We start from the raw sequence: 17,287 nt of genomic DNA on the forward strand, positions 1-17,287 counted from the left end.
ATGATCCGAGAAAACTCGCATGCAGGAACATTTTCTTGTATATACTCTGAAAACCTTAATACCATAAAATCCCCATGTTTAGTCACCCTCGGCTTTCTTCCTGAAGATAAGTGACCCAGTCTTGTTCTTTCCTGAAACATCCTCATATTTGTGGTATCATCCTTGTAAATCTTCTCTGTCTCTGCTCCAATGCAGAAATATCATTTATGGTTGCCAAAACTGTATTTTGGTGTGGTCTAACAAAGCTTTTATACTTTAGCATAACCACCTAATTTCCCTAGAGCTTTCAATGTTGTTGCTAACTATACTGATTTCTCCATGATCAATGTATTCTCCAAGACCACCTTGTTACCTTCAACCCATATGGAGTTGCACTTTCCAAGTAATGTGACCTCTTTATACTGCCTGTAAATTTGTGGTACCTTTTCTACTATGTTATATGTTCATTTGTGTCCAACACTCACCATCCAGGCTCCCCAGTTTGGGGTGTCTATGCTCCCCAGTTTGGGGTGTCTAGGCTCCCCAGTTTGGGGTGTCTAGGCTCCCCAGTTTGGGGTGTCTAGGCTCCCCAGTTTGGGGTGTCTAGGCTCCCCAGTTTGGGGTGTCTAGGCTCCCCAGTTTGGGGTGTCTAGGCTCCCCAGTTTGGGGTGTCTAGGCTCCCCAGTTTGGGGTGTCTAGGCTCCCCAGTTTGGGGTGTCTAGGCTCCCCAGTTTGGGGTGTCTAGGCTCCCCAGTTTGGGGTGTCTAGGCTCCCCAGTTTGGGGTGTCTAGGCTCCCCAGTTTGGGGTGTCTAGGCTCCCCAGTTTGGGGTGTCTAGGCTCCCCAGTTTGGGGTGTCTAGGCTCCCCAGTTTGGGGTGTCTAGGCTCCCCAGTTCGGGGTGTCTCGGCTCCCCAGTTTGGGGTGTCTAGGCTCCCCAGTTTGGGGTGTCTAGGCTCCCCAGTTTGGGGTGTCTAGGCTCCCCAGTTTGGGGTGTCTAGGCTCCCCAGTTTGGGGTGTCTAGGCTCCCCAGTTTGATATCATACGCTGACATAGAAGTCTTGTATATGATTCCTGAGCTTCAATCATTACCATAATCACAACCCATAGCAAGTACAAAGAAGTTTTCATTTATCATCCATCTCACTTTCTGCACTCCTGTCAGGATCCCCCTTTTCAGTTCTCCATACCTGCCATTTGCTTCACTTCTAACCCATTCAACCCTTCATTTATGGCTCTTAGTACTTGTCCTTGACTGCAAAACAACCCTGAGACATTGAACTAAAGCTATAACATGACTTTAATTAGTCAGACCAAAGAAACAATATAGCAAGATGCAGAGGTGCAAGACATGCCCACACTAACTGAAATGAAAACCTGATCAATAAATGAATAACTTTGCTTTCTGCCTGCATCAAAAAGCTATCTACCTGAACGTGCCTGATCATTTTAACACTTGTTGAACCAGATGCTTTGAAGGTAATGTCATCTCATCACTATATTGTCAATTTAACTGCACAATAAGATATTAAGGAAAATGGAAGAAATTCTGTAATTTACAACCTTGTTTAAACTTTCCCATTGAATATTTAGGTATTTTAAGTCCTAGACTGTCCAACATCTTCTGATAGCTCAGGCCATTGGGTTCTGGCGACATCCTTGTAAATCGTTTCTGTGCTCTTTCCAGCTTAATTGCCACCTTGCCAACCAAGGTGCTTTCTTGAGATAATCTGGTTTACCTGTGTCCATTTGCCTCCAAACCGTTCCTACCAATTAATATGTTGAAATGTCTATTAAAAGATGTAATTGTTCCCTCTGCTACCACCCTCGGGAAAAGCTTGCTGCTCAGATCCCCATTTTAAATCTTTCCCCTCACCTTAAGCCCTCTAATTTTAGACTCCTGTACCCTATGGAAAAAGACAATAACTATGCCCCCTTTCATAGATCATCCCTTGGCTTCCTTGGTGTCAGGGAAAACAGTTGTAGCCTATCCAGCCTCCCAAAGTTCAAATTTTCTATTTGTGCCAACATCCTTGTGAATCTTTTCTGCAACATCTTTAGCTTAACCACATCCTACTAGTAGTGCAGCAAACAGAACTTGCCGCAATTTTCCTGTTGCCGTCTCGCCATCTTGTATGGCTGTAACATTATGAGCCAACTCTTGAACTCAATGCGTGCAGGGAGTAAATTAATACACAGACGTTTGCAAGAGACATTTTGCCCCCAAAATGTTTTTTTTAATATGAAAAAAGGTGCCAATTAGGAAAAGCTTTTAACTCTTCCAGACCTAAGCATACTTTCCCTTGTATTTTTATTGTGACCATTGCTTTTGGAGAGAGGTTAATGTATTTTGCATGACCATTCCTTGAACATTGGTCATTTTGGTGAACTATTTCCTGTGGACAGTACCTCCAGGTATGTTGGGGCAGATGGTGACCTCCACACCATGTGGATGTTTTCTGTAAATACCTAGTTGCTCTGAGTTAATGCCAGCCTTTCAACGTTAACATTGTCCACTTTGGAGCCCAAGTACTTTTAATAACCAAAACATGACTGCAGGGAGAGGCTGGTTGTGTCGTTATTTGTTACAGGGTGGTCCTACTCGGTCAGACATAGATTTGCAAGGTATCTTAAAGGAAGCTATTAATAGCTAAAGGTATAACTTGGGTTTGGGGATAATTAAGATATTCACACAAAGGGTTTAAGGTTCAGTAACCTAATGGTAGAGAGGTGATATACGCTTTGAAACCCAGATTTAAATTGTAATGCCAAGCAGATATTTAAAGATGGGCCAATGTTCAGTGCATTCAGAAAGTATTCAGACCCCTTCACTGTTTCTACATTTCGTTACGTTACAGCCTTATTCTAAGGGATTAAAATCATTTTTTTTTAATCGTCAATCTACACACCATAATAAAAATGCAAAGCCATGTGTTTAGAAATTTTTGCAAAGTAATTAAAAAGAAATAGCTGAAATATCACATTTACAAAGCATTCAGACTGCAGTATAATGTGGATAAATGTGAGGTTATCCACTTTGGTGGCAAAAAAAACAGGAAAGTAGACTATTATTTGAATGGTGGTCGATTAGGAAAAGGGGAGATGCAACGAGACCTGGGTGTCATGGTACACCAGTCATTGAAAGTAGGCATGCTGGTGCAGCAGGCAGTGAAGAAAGCGAATGGTATGCTAGCATTCATAGCAAACGGATTTGCGTGTAGGAGCAGGGAGGTTCTACTGCAGTTGTACAGCGTCTTGGTGAGACCACACCTGGAGTATTGTGTTCAGTTTTGGAAGGACATTCTTGCCCTAGAGGGAGTACAGAGATTGTTCACCTGACAGATTCTTCCCGATGTTGGGGAAGTCCAGAACAAGGGGTTACAGTTTAAGGATAAGGGGGAAATCTTTTAGGTCTGAGATGAGAAAAACATTTTTCACACAGAGTGGTGTATCTCTGGAATTCTCTGCCACAGAAGGTAGTTGAGGCCAGTTCATTGGCTATATTTAAGAGGTGGTTAGATGTGGCCCATGTGGCTAAAGTGATCAGGGGGTATGGAGAGAAGGCAGGTACAGGATACCGAGTTGGATGATCAGCCATGATCATATTGAATGGCGGTGCAGGCTCGAAGGGCCGAATGGCCTACTCCTGCACATATTTTCTATGTTTCTATGTTCTATCATAAAGGCCTGATTGGTGGAATGCTGCAGATATAGTTGTCCTTCTGGAAGGATCTCCCATCTCCACAGAGGAACTCTGGAGCTCTGTCAGAGTGACCATCGGGTTCTTGGTCACCTCCCTGACCAAGGCCCTTCTCCCCCGATTGCTCAGTTTGGCCTGGCGGCCAGCTCTATGAAGAGTCCTGGTGGTTCCAAAGTTCTTCCATTTAAGAATGACGGAGGCCTCTGTGCTCTTCGGGACCTGCAATGCTGCAGAAATTGTTTTATACCCTTCCCCAGATATGTGACTCGACTCAATCCTGTGTTGGAGTTCTACGGACAATTCCTTCGTCTTCATGGCTTGGTTTTTGCTCTGACATGCACTGTCAACTGTGGGACCTTATATAGACAGGTGTGTGCCTTTCCAAATCATGTCCAATCAATTTAATTTACCACTGGTAGACTCCAATCAAGTTGTAGAAACATCTCAAGGATAATCAATGGAAACGGATGATCAATTTTGAGTGTCATAGCAAAGGGTCTGAATACTTATGTACATGTGATATTTCAGTTATTTATTTTTAATTACTTTGCAAAAATTTATAAACCTGTTTTTGCTTCTTCATTCTGGGGTATTGTGTGTAGATTGATGATTTAAAAAAAATGAATTGAGACTATTTTAAAATAAGGCTGTGTGGTAACAAAATGTAGAAAAAGTGAAGGTGTGAATGCACTGTAGGCTGGTGAGCTTCGATTGGTGAAGGTGTGAATGCACTGTAGGCTGGTGAGCTTCGATTGGTGAAGGTGTGAATGCACTGTAGGCTGGTGAGCTTCGATTGGTGAAGGTGTGAATGCACTTCGATTGGTGAAGGTGTGAATGCACTGTAGGCTGGTGAGCTTCGATTGGTGAAGGTGTGAATGCACTGTAGGCTGGTGAGCTTCGATTGGTGAAGGTGTGAATGCACTGTAGGCTGGTGAGCTTCGATTGGTGAAGGTGTGAATGCACTGTAGGCCGGTGAGCTTCGATTGGTGAAGGTGTGAATGCACTGTAGGCTGGTGAGCTTCGATTGGTGCAGGTGTGAATGCACTGTAGGCTGGTGAGCTTCGATTGGTGAAGGTGTGAATGCACTGTAGGCTGGTGAGCTTCGATTGGTGAAGGTGTGAATGCACTAGGCCGGTGAGCTTCGATTGTGAAGGTGTGAATGCACTGTAGGCGCTTCGATTGGTGAAGGTGTGAATGCACTGTAGGCCGGTGAGCTTCACTTGGTGAGGTGTGAATGCACTGTAGGCCGGTGAGCTTCGATTGGTGAAGGTGTGAATGCACTGTAGGCTGGTGAGCTTCGATTGGTGAAGGTGTGAATGCACTAGGCCGGTGAGCTTCGTAGGTGTGTGCACTGTAGGCTTGATTCGATGGTGAAGGTGTGAATGCACTGTAGGCCGGTGAGCTTCGATTGGTGAAGGTGTGAATGCACTGTAGGCTGGTGAGCTTCGATTGGTGAAGGTGTGAATGCACTGTAGGCCGGTGAGCTTCGATTGGTGAAGGTGTGAATGCACTGTAGGCTGGTGAGCTTCGATTGGTGAAGGTGTGAATGCACTAGGCTGGTGAGCTTCGATTGGTGAAGGTGTGAATGCACTAGGCTGGTGAGCTTCGATTGGTGAAGGTGTGAATGCACTAGGCTGGTGAGCTTCGATTGGTGAAGGTGTGAATGCACTGTAGGCCGGTGAGCTTCGATTGGTGAAGGTGTAAATGCACTGTAGGCCGGTGAGCTTCGATTGGTGAAGGTGTGAATGCTCTGTAGGCCGGTGAGCTTCGATTGGTGAAGGTGTAAATGCACTGTAGGCCGGTGAGCTTCGATTGGTGAAGGTGTGAATGCTCTGTAGGCCGGTGAGCTTCGATTGGTGAAGGTGTGAATGCTCTGTAGGCCGGTGAGCTTCGATTGGTGAAGGTGTGAATGCACTAGGCTGGTGAGCTTCGATTGGTGAAGGTGTGAATGCACTGTAGGCTGGTGAGCTTCGATTGGTGAAGGTGTGAATGCACTGTAGGCTGGTGAGCTTCGATTGGTGAAGGTGTGAATGCACTGTAGGCCGGTGAGCTTCGATTGGTGAAGGTGTGAATGCACTGTAGGCTGGTGAGCTTCGATTGGTGAAGGTGTGAATGCACTGTAGGCTGGTGAGCTTCGATTGGTGAAGGTGTGAATGCTCTGTAGGCCGGTCATTGGTGAAGGTGTGAATGCTCTGTAGGCCGGTCAGCTTCGATTGCAAATTTGTTCACGGCTGGTGGTATTTGGATGACTGCAAATATAAAGATATTGCTCTTAATTAATTCCTGAATTATCGGTAGAATCATTAACTGGGATGTTTGGCAATATTGGGCAAGGCACAGCAGAGGGCTGAATAATAGAAACAAGAAACTGCAAATGTTGGTTTACAAAAAAAGTGTTGGAGTGACTCAGTGGGTCAGGCAGCATTTCTGGAGAACATGGATAGGTGACGTTTCAGAGTGCTGGAGTAACTCAGTGAGTCAGGCAGCATCTCTGGAGAACATGGATAAGTGACGTTTCGGATTAGGATGCTTCTGAAGAAAGCTGAAAGAGGGACAGGACTATGCTGATAGATAATAGGAGGAATGTGTAAGAAGGAACTGCAGACACTGGTTTAAACTGAAGATAGACACAAAGCTGGAGTAACTCAGCGGGACAGGCAGCATCTCTGGAGAGAAGTATGAATATTGATTTCTCTCACTTCAGGTAGCCCAGGCATTCCCCCTCCCCCCGTCTCCCCATCCCTCCCGCACCCCCGTCTCTATCGGTAGTGGGGAAAATGCTAGAGTCAGTTATTAAAGATGGGATAGCAGCACATTTGGAAAGTGGTGAAATCATAGGGCAAAGGCAGCATGAATTTATGAAAGGTAAATCATGTCTGACGAATCTTATAGAATTTCTCGAGGATGTAACTAGTAGTGGATAAGGGAGAACCAGTGGATGTGTTATATCTGGACTTTCAGAAAGCTTTCAACAAGGTCCCACATAAGAGATTAGTCTGCAAACTTAAAGCACACGGTATTGGGGGTTCAGTATTGATGTGGATAGAGAACTGGCTGGCAGACAGGAAGCAAAGAGTAGGAGTAAACGGGTCCTTTTCACAATGGCAGGCAGTGACTAGTGGGGTACCGCAAGGCTCAGTGCTGGGATCCCAGCTATTTACAATATATATTAATGATTTGGATGAAGGAATTGAATGCAACATCTCCAAGTTTGCGGATGACACGAAGCTGGGGGGCAGTGTTAGCTGTTAGGAGGATGCTAGGAGGCTGCAAGGTGACTTGGATAGGTTGGGTGAGTGGGGCAAATGCATGGCAGATGCACTATAATGTGGATAAATGTGAGGTTATCCACTTTGATGGCAAGAACAGGAAAGTAGGCTATTATCTGAATGGTGGCCAATTAGGAAAAGGGGAGATGCAGCGAGACCTGGGTGTCATGGTACACCAATCATTGAAAGTAGGCATGCAGGTGCAGCAGGCAGTGAAGAAAGCGAATGGTATGTTAGCATTCATAGCAAAAGGATTTGAGTATAGGAGCAGGGAGGTTCTACTGCAGTTGTACAGGGCCTTGGTGAGACCACACCTGGAGTATAGCGTACAGTTTTGGTCTCCTAATCTGAGGAAAGACATTATTGCCATAGAGGGAGTACAGAGAAGGTTCACCAGACTGATTCCTGGGATGGCAGGACTTTCATATAAAGAAAGACTGGATAGACTTGGCTTGTACTCGCTAGAATTTAGAACATTGAGGGGGGATCTTATAGAAACTTACAAAATTCTTAAGGGGTTGGACAGGCTAGATGCAGGAAGATTGTTCCCAATGTTGGGGAAGCACAGAACAAGGGGTCACAGTTTAAGGATAAGGGGGAAGTCTTTTAGGGCCGAGATGAGAAAAACATTTTTCACATGGAGAGTGGCAAATCTGTGGAATTCTCTGCCACAGAAGGTAGTTAAGGCCAGTTCATTGGCTATATTTAAGAGGGAGTTAGATGTGGTAAAGAGATCAGGGGGTATGGAGAGAAGGCAGGTGCAGGATACCGAGTTGGATGATCAGCCATAATCATATTGAATGGCGGTGCAGGCTCGAAGGGCCGAATGGCCTACTCCTGCATCTATTTTCTATGTTTCTATAAATATTTATGTATAATTGGACTAATTGGAAACATAAGCAGTGCCACCAGAGGGCAGTGCTGATCAACTGCTGAAGCCTATGTGACCTGAGCATCAGAATGTGTTGTGTAGTTTGGCTCGTGCGGTCATGTCTTAAGTAGCAGTGATTCATTATATATGTATTTTGTTTTCAGTGTGACGAGTGTTTCCATTTGATATTGTCACTGATCCTATGGATATTCTGAATGCACTGACTGTCCTACCATTTCTTTACATCTACAAATTTTACAATTTCTAAGCAAATGGACCCATTGATACCTTTTCTTTCTCTAGGGTGAAACGCTTGAACTGTTATGACCATGCTCGCATGGTCCTAGCAGAACGGGCAGTGTATGTGCTCCCAGGAGATCCTGAATGTACTACTATCTCTTCAGAAGGTCCAGAAGGAAATTCCATCATTGCTGTGAATTCTGTTGTCAGAAAGGTAACTTCAGTATGGCGATACTGTTCCTAAGGCAGGTAACTAATTAAGCATGGCTCCTTCTAAGGAGGGCATGGTAACCTTTGGCAAATGGACTTCATGGTTAAGTCTGAAGTACCGGTAGTACATTTTGATGGGAAGGGTAAGAATGCTGCTCAGTTCTACAATATAAATTTCTAAATGGCACAGAAGAGGATCCAAGGGTTCAGATGCACAAATCACCAAAAGTAATGATGTGGCTATTTTAATCGGAGGTTATGCACATTAGAAAGTCAAACGTAAAAGGGAAGCAGGACTCTTTGGAGCACCAATGTACCGAGGTGAAAGTCCATAGCACCTTGAAAGGGGCAACACTAGTGGATAGGATGGTAAAGAAACGATAGGGCATGCTTAGCTTAATCAGTCGTATCATTGAGTCACGATTTGCCTCAAGGCTGTATAAAGCTTTGCTTAGACCATATTTTGAGTTTTCCATGCAGTTGGAGGGGAAACGCGAGAAAAATGAATAAAAATCTAAGGGGCATAAACAGGGTAGATGGTCAGTGTTTTTCCCAAGGTGGAAATATCAAATAGTAGAAGGCATATGTTCAAGGTGAGAAGGGCAAATTTGGGACTTGCAAGGCAAATTGTTTTTTTGTACAAAATGGTGGTTGGCTGGATCATGCTGCTTGGTAAGGTGACAATAGTAGCATTTGGACCACTTAGAATGGCAAGTGAATGTGTAGGGGTGAGATGAGATAAGTTTAAATTGGCATCAGAGTTGGCATGGTTATTGTGGGCTTAAGAGCCTGTTCCTATGCTGTATTCTAAGTTCTAAACTTGTATTCACATTTTAGATCACAGCGAGAATAAAGCTGTCTGTGCCTACATGTTAAAATGAGTGGAGAAATATTGGAGAAGGGACGATTTCTGTTTTGGTCCTTTCTTTAGAAGGAAGTTTAAGGAATTGGAAGACTTCCAATTTATGAAAGTCATAGAGTAGATATACAGACGATATGTCCACTTGCATGTGAAATTTGAATTATGTCCACTAACATATGAATCCAGTGTAGAATTTTAAAGAAACTTCTGAGAATGTGGTTGATTATTTCAGGGAGGTTAATTGCAGTGATTTGTTTAGGGTGAGAAAGTAATCAAAGGTTTTGATTGTGTAGAATGAAAAGGGGAGAGGTTCATGTAGAACATAATTACCATAAGACTAGTTCATTATTCTGTCCTGAAATCTCACTTTAATTTTTAGATATCATAGTTCATGAAACTGAAACCTAGCATTTTGTAGAAATCTTCCTTAATACGCAAGTGGTCTGAGAAAGGAAACTTAATTTGTATTAGTGATGAGGGAATATCAGGAAGTATTTTAGGAATACCTGACACTGCTCTGTTTTTACATTGCAGCTGTAATAATGAACCTGCTTCAGCATACTCTTGTATCTTTTAGGTTAAAAGGCTCTTTGACAAAGAGATGGTGAAGAAAGTTCTGAATAATGTGGACTTCCAGGAAGTGGATCGTGTAGACAAGTTCACCGTTGCTTTGGGAGACGGCTCCGTCATGGTTACCTCATCTATTTCGGGACTCAGTGGTTCCAAACCAAGATTGGGTTGGGAGGGACCCACCCAGATAGCCATTGGAGTGAAATCACAGTCATTTAATGGGGTTGTACAGAAGGAATCACTTCTAAGCAATGGTCCTGTCCCCACTAATGGTAACTTGCAAAACCAGTTGGAAGAAAGAATGAGAAGTGGGAACTGGAAAGATATTGGGCAGCCGGCAGTGATTGTGGAAGATGATTCATTGGGATGGAATCAGGCTACAAAGCTGCAGTTTACAGAACAGGATGCAGATGACGAAGGTGCTGATGACACTGATGAAACCAGCTCCATTTCTTCTTCTGCAAGTTCAACTGCATCATCGCAAAGTGGTGGACAAGGTCGCAAAAAAAGTATCCCACTTTCTATAAAAAACCTGAAAAAGAAGCACAAGAAGAAAAAAAACAAACCTTCTAGAGAGTTCAAACCAGGTGACAGGTAAGATATTGACCCTGAATGTATTGCAATCAAATACTGATGTTTGCATGATGGAAAGCCACCTTGTTTGATTTTATAGGAATACATAATATTTCTCTTGATTGTGCTGTTACCTTTAGAAAGGAATGCAGAAGGGATTTACCAAAATGCCTCTGCATGAGGGACTGTTGTGGACGTACTAGAAAAGTTGCTTTGTATTCCTCAGTCCAGAGGTGGCTATGATAAAAGTATTTTAAATCAAAGATATAAACAGTTGAAGAGCTGGGGAATGCTGAAGAACCAGGAGACGTGATTGGCAAAGAAAGCAATAGAAAATATATTTTTACACAGTTATGAGGGTCTGGTGAGAGCTGTAAGACTGGAGGTATATTCATAGAATTGTAGAAATGTACTATATGTAAACTGGCCTCTGGCCAACTTGGCTGTGCTGAATCTGACCACCTGATTCTGTGCTGTATAACTCCAACCTACGAACCCAAGTTATACATTCATTGGGAACATGGATTGATTGGGATAGTCAGCATGGTTTTGTGCGTGGGAGATTGTGTTTCAAAAATGTGATTATTTTTTCGAGTAAGTAACGAAGGGGTGGAGAGCAGGGCCACAAACTTGGTCTTTATAGACTTTAATGAGGTCCTTAAGGTTTTGAAAGACAAACTTGGAAGGTCAAATTATATGGGATCTAGGGAGTTTCTGCCGAAAGCCATATGCTAATTTAGGACCTTAACAGGGTACAGCATTGGCTTAATGGTTGGAAGAAAAAGGTGGTGGTAGAATATTTTTTCTTTGAGATTGGAGGCTTGTGATGAGTGGTGTGCCACGGGGATTGGCGATGGCACTATGTGTCAACTATATCAATTATGTGGTTGCAAATGTACAAGACATGATTAGTAAGTTAGTTAAAGATAATGCAAATATTTCTGCAGGGACGTATGCAATTTCCTCCCAAGCTTCCCTGTGTGAGGATGCACTTGGTCCGGCCCTGGCGATGTATCCACCCCTAAAACTGCAAATACCGTCTCTTTGATAATTTGTATATTATTTAATACATATCACAATTCTTATGCCACAATTAAATATTCATTTGAGTTCTTTAGGTTTAGGTTTATTATCACTTGTCAGGGCTCTTGCTTAACTTTTTTCCCTGTTGCCAGCCGGGCAACCTCGGCAGCTTTGAAGGTTGCCAAATGACAGTTTAGGTGGTCATTTAAGACGGCTTGCATGACGTGTACGATAATGTGCTCGGATGAAGTGCGTAGTTACCAGTCGGAATTATGGTCAATGAAGCATTCACATATTATTTCTGCTTCAAATAAAGTCGCAAACTAAACATATTCATCAATCAAGACATTGTGGCGGCTCCCATGGATCGGGCCAACCCAATTAGCAAACCCCTCGGCATGGGAATGGTTCAGTCCAGAGGCGGCCCTTAACCAGAGGGATTAAAGTTTGGGTGCCATCTTTCTCTCGTGGACTTCCCTGCTACCTGAAAGGACATATTAAACGGTACCTCCCGAAATTCCTGGCTCCTCGCTTTCATTTCGGGACCTACGCTCCACAACATGATATATACCACAACGACATGCAGCAAAATTACATACATTATCTCATCTCTTTTTACACGTTGCAATGAATGCAATTTCTATTATCTCTTTCCACTTCCAAACAAAAATATGGTTATTCAGCGTATGATCAACCTCGGTGAGACCAAGCGCAGGCTTGACGATTGCTCCGCACAACACCTCCACTCAGTTTGCAATAACCAACCTGATCTCCCGGTGGCTCAGCACTTCAACTCGCCCTCCCATTCCGAATCCGACCTTTCTGTCCTGGGCCTCCTCCATGGCCAGAGTGGGGCCCACCGCAAATTGGAGGAACAGCACCTCATATTTTGCTTGGAATCTTCATATTGGCCGGGGTTGTACACATGTGTCGACCTACACATGCGCACTGCAACTGGTCGGCGTCATTCGCTTTCTCCCTCCCTTTGCATAGTGGGAGATCTGGCTGCCATTACTATTCACTCGCCGGGACCGCTGAAAGCCCACGCAGAATCACTCGCTCGAACTGGAGTAACTGCCTGGAGTAACTCTTGCTTCTTGGTTACCTGGTCCTCCAAAAATATTCGAAATGGAATTTAAACAGAATTATCTGGGACACATGACAATAAAACTCTCTTGACTCTTGTCTTGGACTTAAACAAAAAAGGGTTCTTGGGGGGGAAAAAAAGAGCTACCTTAAATTTAATTGCTTCTGGTTTGGTATCTATAGTAGGGTGAAGACTATTCCATGCTTTAATTGTGTGGCGGAACTCCATGGAGCAGCCAGCATCTCTGGATGGAAGAAATTGGGTGATGTTTCGGGTAGAGACCCTTCTTTAGATTGCCTCTGGTTTTAGTGTTTTAGTTTAATTTAAAGATACAGCATGGAAACAGGCCCTTCGGCCCACAGAGTCCACACCGATCACCCGTACACTAGTTCTATCGCACAAATATGGGGGACATAGCATCACTTAGAGATTTAAGACTGAAAATGGATAGTTTCTTTGTTTTAGAAACCAAAGTTATCAACGTATTATTTTTTGTGTGTTGGAAAATAAAATATAGTGGCACAGCTGATGGACTTGCTGCCTCACACGCCAGGGATCTGTGTTCGATCCTGTCCTCGGGCACTGTCTGTGTTGAATTTGCACATTCTCCCTGCAAGCATGTAGGTTTCCTCACGCATCCCAAAGATGCATTGGCTCTAGCTTAACTTGTTTCTGTAAAATTGCCCCTAATGTGAAGGGAGTGGGTGAGGAAAGTGGGATAACTGAACTTGTGTGAATGGGGAGACAAAAATGCTGGAGAAACTCAGCGGGTGAGGCAGCATCTATGGAGCGAAGGAAATAGGCGACGTTTTGGGTCGAGACCCTTCAAACTGATGTGAGGGTGCAGGGGGTGAGAAGAAGAAAGGAAGAGCCGGAGACTGGGCTGAGGGAGAGCTGGGAAGCGGAGCAGAAAGCAGGGACTAACTGAAATTGGAGGTCAATTTTCATACCGCTGGGGTGTAAACTGCCCAAGCAAAATATGAGGTGCTGCTCCTCCAATTTACGGTGGGCCTCACTCTGGCCATGAAGGAGGCCCAGGACAGAAAAGTCTGATTCGGAATGGGAGGAGGAGTTGAAGTGCTGAGCCACCGGGAGATCAGGTTGGTTATTGCGAACCGAGCTGAGGTATTGGGCGAAGTGATCGCCAGGCATATGCCTGGTCTCATCGATGTAGAGCAGCCGACACCAGGAGCAGCGGATGCAATAGATGAGGTTGGAGGACGTGCAGGTGAACCTCTGCCGCACTTGGAAAAACGGCTAGGGTCCTTGAATGGAGTCAAGGGGGGAGGTAAAGCGACAAGTGTAGCATTTCCTGTGGTTGCAAGGGAAAGTGCCAGGAGAGGGGGTGGTTTGCGTGGGAAGGGTCAAAATGACCAGGGAGTTACGGAAGGAACGGTCTCTGCGGAAAGCCAACAGGGGAGGAATGGGAAGATGTGGCCAGTGGTGGGATCCTGTTGGTAGACAAAGCTGGAGAAAATCAGTGGGTGAGGCAGCATCTCTGGAGCGAAGGAATAGGCGACGTTTCGGGTCGAGACCCTTCTTCAGACTGATGTTGGGGGGGGGGGGGGGGGGGGGGGGGGGGGGAAGAAAGGAAGAGGCGGAGACAGTGGGGGAGCTGGGAATGGGAGGGGAAGGAGGGAGAAAGCAAGGACTACCTGAAATTGGAGAAGCCAATGTTCATACTGCTGGGGTGTATACTACCAAGCAAAATATGAGGTGCTGTTCCTCCAATTTGTGGTGGGCCTCACTCTGGTCATGGAGGAGGCCCAGGACAGAAAGGTCGGAATGGGAGGGGGAGTTGAGGTGCTGAGCCACAGGAGATCAGGTTGGTTATTGCGAACTGAGTGTAGGTGTTGTGTGAAGCGATTGCCAAGCCTGCACTTGGTCTCACTGAAGTTGATCATACTCTGAATAATCCAACCAGAATTTTGTTTGGATGTGGAAAGAAATAATAGAAATTGCATTAATTGCAATGTGTAAAAGGAGATGAGATACTGTATTGTAATTTTGCTGCATGTCATTGTGGTATATATCATGTCTTGATTGGTGAATATGTTTAGTTTGTGACTTTATTTGAAGCAGGAATATCTAAATGGTGGCCGATTGGGAAAGGGGGAGATGCAGCGAGACCTGGGTGTCATGGTACACCAGTCATTGAAGGTAGGCATGCAGGTGCAGCAGGCAGTAAAGAAAGCGAATGGTATGTTAGCTTTCATTGCAAAAGGATTTGAGTATAGGAGCAGAGAGGTTCTACTGCAGTTGTACAGGGTCTTGGTGAGACCACACCTGGAGTATTGCGTACAGTTTTGGTCTCCAAATCTGAGGAAGGACATTATTGCCATAGAGGGAGTGCAGAGACGGTTCACCAGACTGATTCCTGGGATGTCAGGACTGTCTTATGAAGAAAGACTGGATAGACTTGGTTTATACTCTCTAGAATTTAGAAGATTGAGAGGGGATCTTATAGAAACTTACAAAATTCTTAAGGGGTTGGACAGGCTAGATGCAGGAAGATTGTTCCCGATGTTGGGGAAGTCCAGGACAAGGGGTCACAGCTTAAGGATAAAGGGGAAATCCTTTAAAACCGAGATGAGAAGAACTTTTTTCACGCAGAGAGTGGTGAATCTCTGGAACTCTCTGCCACAGAGGGTAGTTGAGGCCAGTTCATTGGCTATATTTAAGAGGGAGTTAGATGTGGCCCTTGTGGCTAAGGGGATCAGGGGGTATGGAGAGAAGGCAGGTACGGGATACTGAGTTGGATGATCAGCCATGATCATATTGAATTGCGGTGCAGGCTCGAAGGGCTGAATGGCCTACTCCTGCACCTAATTTCTATGTTTCTATGTTATGTAAATAATACGTGAGTGCTTCATTGACCATAATTCTGACTGGTAACTACGAACTTCGTCCAAGCACATTATCGCACGTGTCATACAAGCCGTCTTAAATGACCACCTAAACTGTCATTTGACAACTTATAAAGCTGCCTAGGTTACCTGGCTGGCAACAGGGAAAAAAAGTTAAGCGAGAGCCCTGATATACTCAATAAATAAACAGATAAAATGGAATAGGCTGTTATTTTTCTGAGTTTGGAGTTTGGTGGTGGTGGGTCCACCAGTTTAAATTCCATTTTGAATAGTTTTGGAGGACCAGGAAACCAAGAAGCAAGAGTTGCTCCAGGGAGTTACTCCAGCTCCAGGGAGTGATTCTGCGTTGTTTTTCAGCGGTCGCAGTGAGGCAGTGACCAGACAACAATGGCGGCCAGAACTCCCACAAAGCAAAGGGAGGGAGAAAGTGGCCGACGCTGACCAGTTGCCGTGGGGAGAGAGAGAGAGAGAGAGAGAGAGAGGTGTTTATGCATGTTATCTAATCAAATTCTATACACAAGTGTCATAAAACTAGACTTAAATACAATAGGCAGAGAAGAGGGGAAGATAGAGTCTACAATGTAGCATGGCTCTCACTTAACTTTTTTTCTCTGTTTCCAGCTGGGCAACCTAGGCAACTTTTTGGGTTGCCAAATGACAGTTTAGGTGGTCATTTAAGACGGCTTGCATGACGTGTGTGATAATGTGCTTGGACGAAGTGCGTAGTTACCAGTCGGAATTATCCTCAATAGACATTCACATATTTCTGCTCGAAAGTTACAAATTAAACATTCACCAATCAAGCCATGATATATACCACAATGACATGCAGCAAAATTATAATACAGTATCTCAAATCTTTTTACACATTGCAATGAATGCAATTTCTATTATTTCTTTCCACTTCCAAACAAAAATGTGGTCGGATTATTCAGCGTAATGATCAACCTCGGTGAAACCAAGTGCAGGCTTGGCGATCGCTTTGCACAGCACCTCCACTCAGTTCGCAATGACCAACCTGATCTCCCGGTGGCTCAGCACTTCAACTCCCCCTCCCATTCCGAATCTGACTTTTCTGTCCTGGGCCTCCTCCATGGCCAGAGTGAGACCCACCGCAAATTGGAGGAACAGCACCTCATATTTCGCTTGGGCAGTTTACACCCCAGCGGTATGAACATTGACGTCCAATTTCAGTTAGTTCTTGCTTTCTCCTCCCCTTCCCAGCTCTTCCTCAGCCCACTGTCTCCGCCTCTTCCTTTCTTCTTCCCGCCCCACCCCACCCTCACATCAGTTGTAAAAGTTCACTTAAAAAGATAAAGTACAAATTCTAAAGACCATACAAAGCTTCAATTTACCGTCTGACGGGTGTGGACCTAGGGACCCAGAGGCAACAGTTTTACGTCTGTATCTCCAGCAGCACACACAAAGAAATACCAGAAAACTGGGGTTAATATTCGTTCAGCCATCTCCAAATATGGAGTTGTTTTTCACTCTTTGCCAAAGGCCAGTCATCCCAATGGCATCTGGCCCCTTCTTATCCGATTAACCTCTTCAACTTACATTAAAAAAACTTGTAAGAGAGCTGTGAACTATTCAACTTGCGTAAGAAACAAAACCGTATGATTTTTTTTCAAATCCCATCATGCATTACATAGAAAGTAATGTAAGTAATGTAGAAACTACACCTTACGGTGCAGGCTCGTAGTATGCATACATACTTCCAGCCTGCACCATTCGCCATTCAATATGATCATGGCTGATCATCCAACTCAGTATCCCGTACCTGCCTTCTCTCCATACCCCCTGATCCCCTTAGCCACAAGGGCCACATCTAACTCCCTCTTAAATATAGCCAATGAACTGGCCTCAACTACCCTCTGTGGCAGAGAGTTCCAGAGATTCACCACTCTCTGTGAAAAAAGTTCTTCTCATCTCGGTTTTAAAGGATTTCCCCCTTATCCTTAAGCTGTGACCCCTTGTCCTGGACTTCCCTAACATCGGGAACAATCTTCCTGCATCTAGCCTGTGCAACCCCTTAA

General features: G+C 44.5%; 1 protein-coding gene across 1 annotated transcript in view; it reads left to right on the top strand.

Annotated features, from left to right (window-relative positions):
• Window positions 1-17,287, top strand: part of LOC129708487 ((E3-independent) E2 ubiquitin-conjugating enzyme UBE2O) — a 96,660-nt gene that overhangs the window by 33,325 nt on the left and 46,048 nt on the right. The window contains exons 8-9 of the mRNA XM_055654311.1: window positions 8,120-8,270; window positions 9,706-10,292. Coding sequence (XP_055510286.1) covers window positions 8,120-8,270; window positions 9,706-10,292 — 738 coding nt within the window. The remainder of the gene's footprint in view (window positions 1-8,119; window positions 8,271-9,705; window positions 10,293-17,287) is intronic.

Source organism: Leucoraja erinacea, chromosome 23 (genome assembly GCF_028641065.1).
Source record: "Leucoraja erinacea ecotype New England chromosome 23, Leri_hhj_1, whole genome shotgun sequence".
NCBI lineage: Eukaryota > Metazoa > Chordata > Chondrichthyes > Rajiformes > Rajidae > Leucoraja > Leucoraja erinaceus.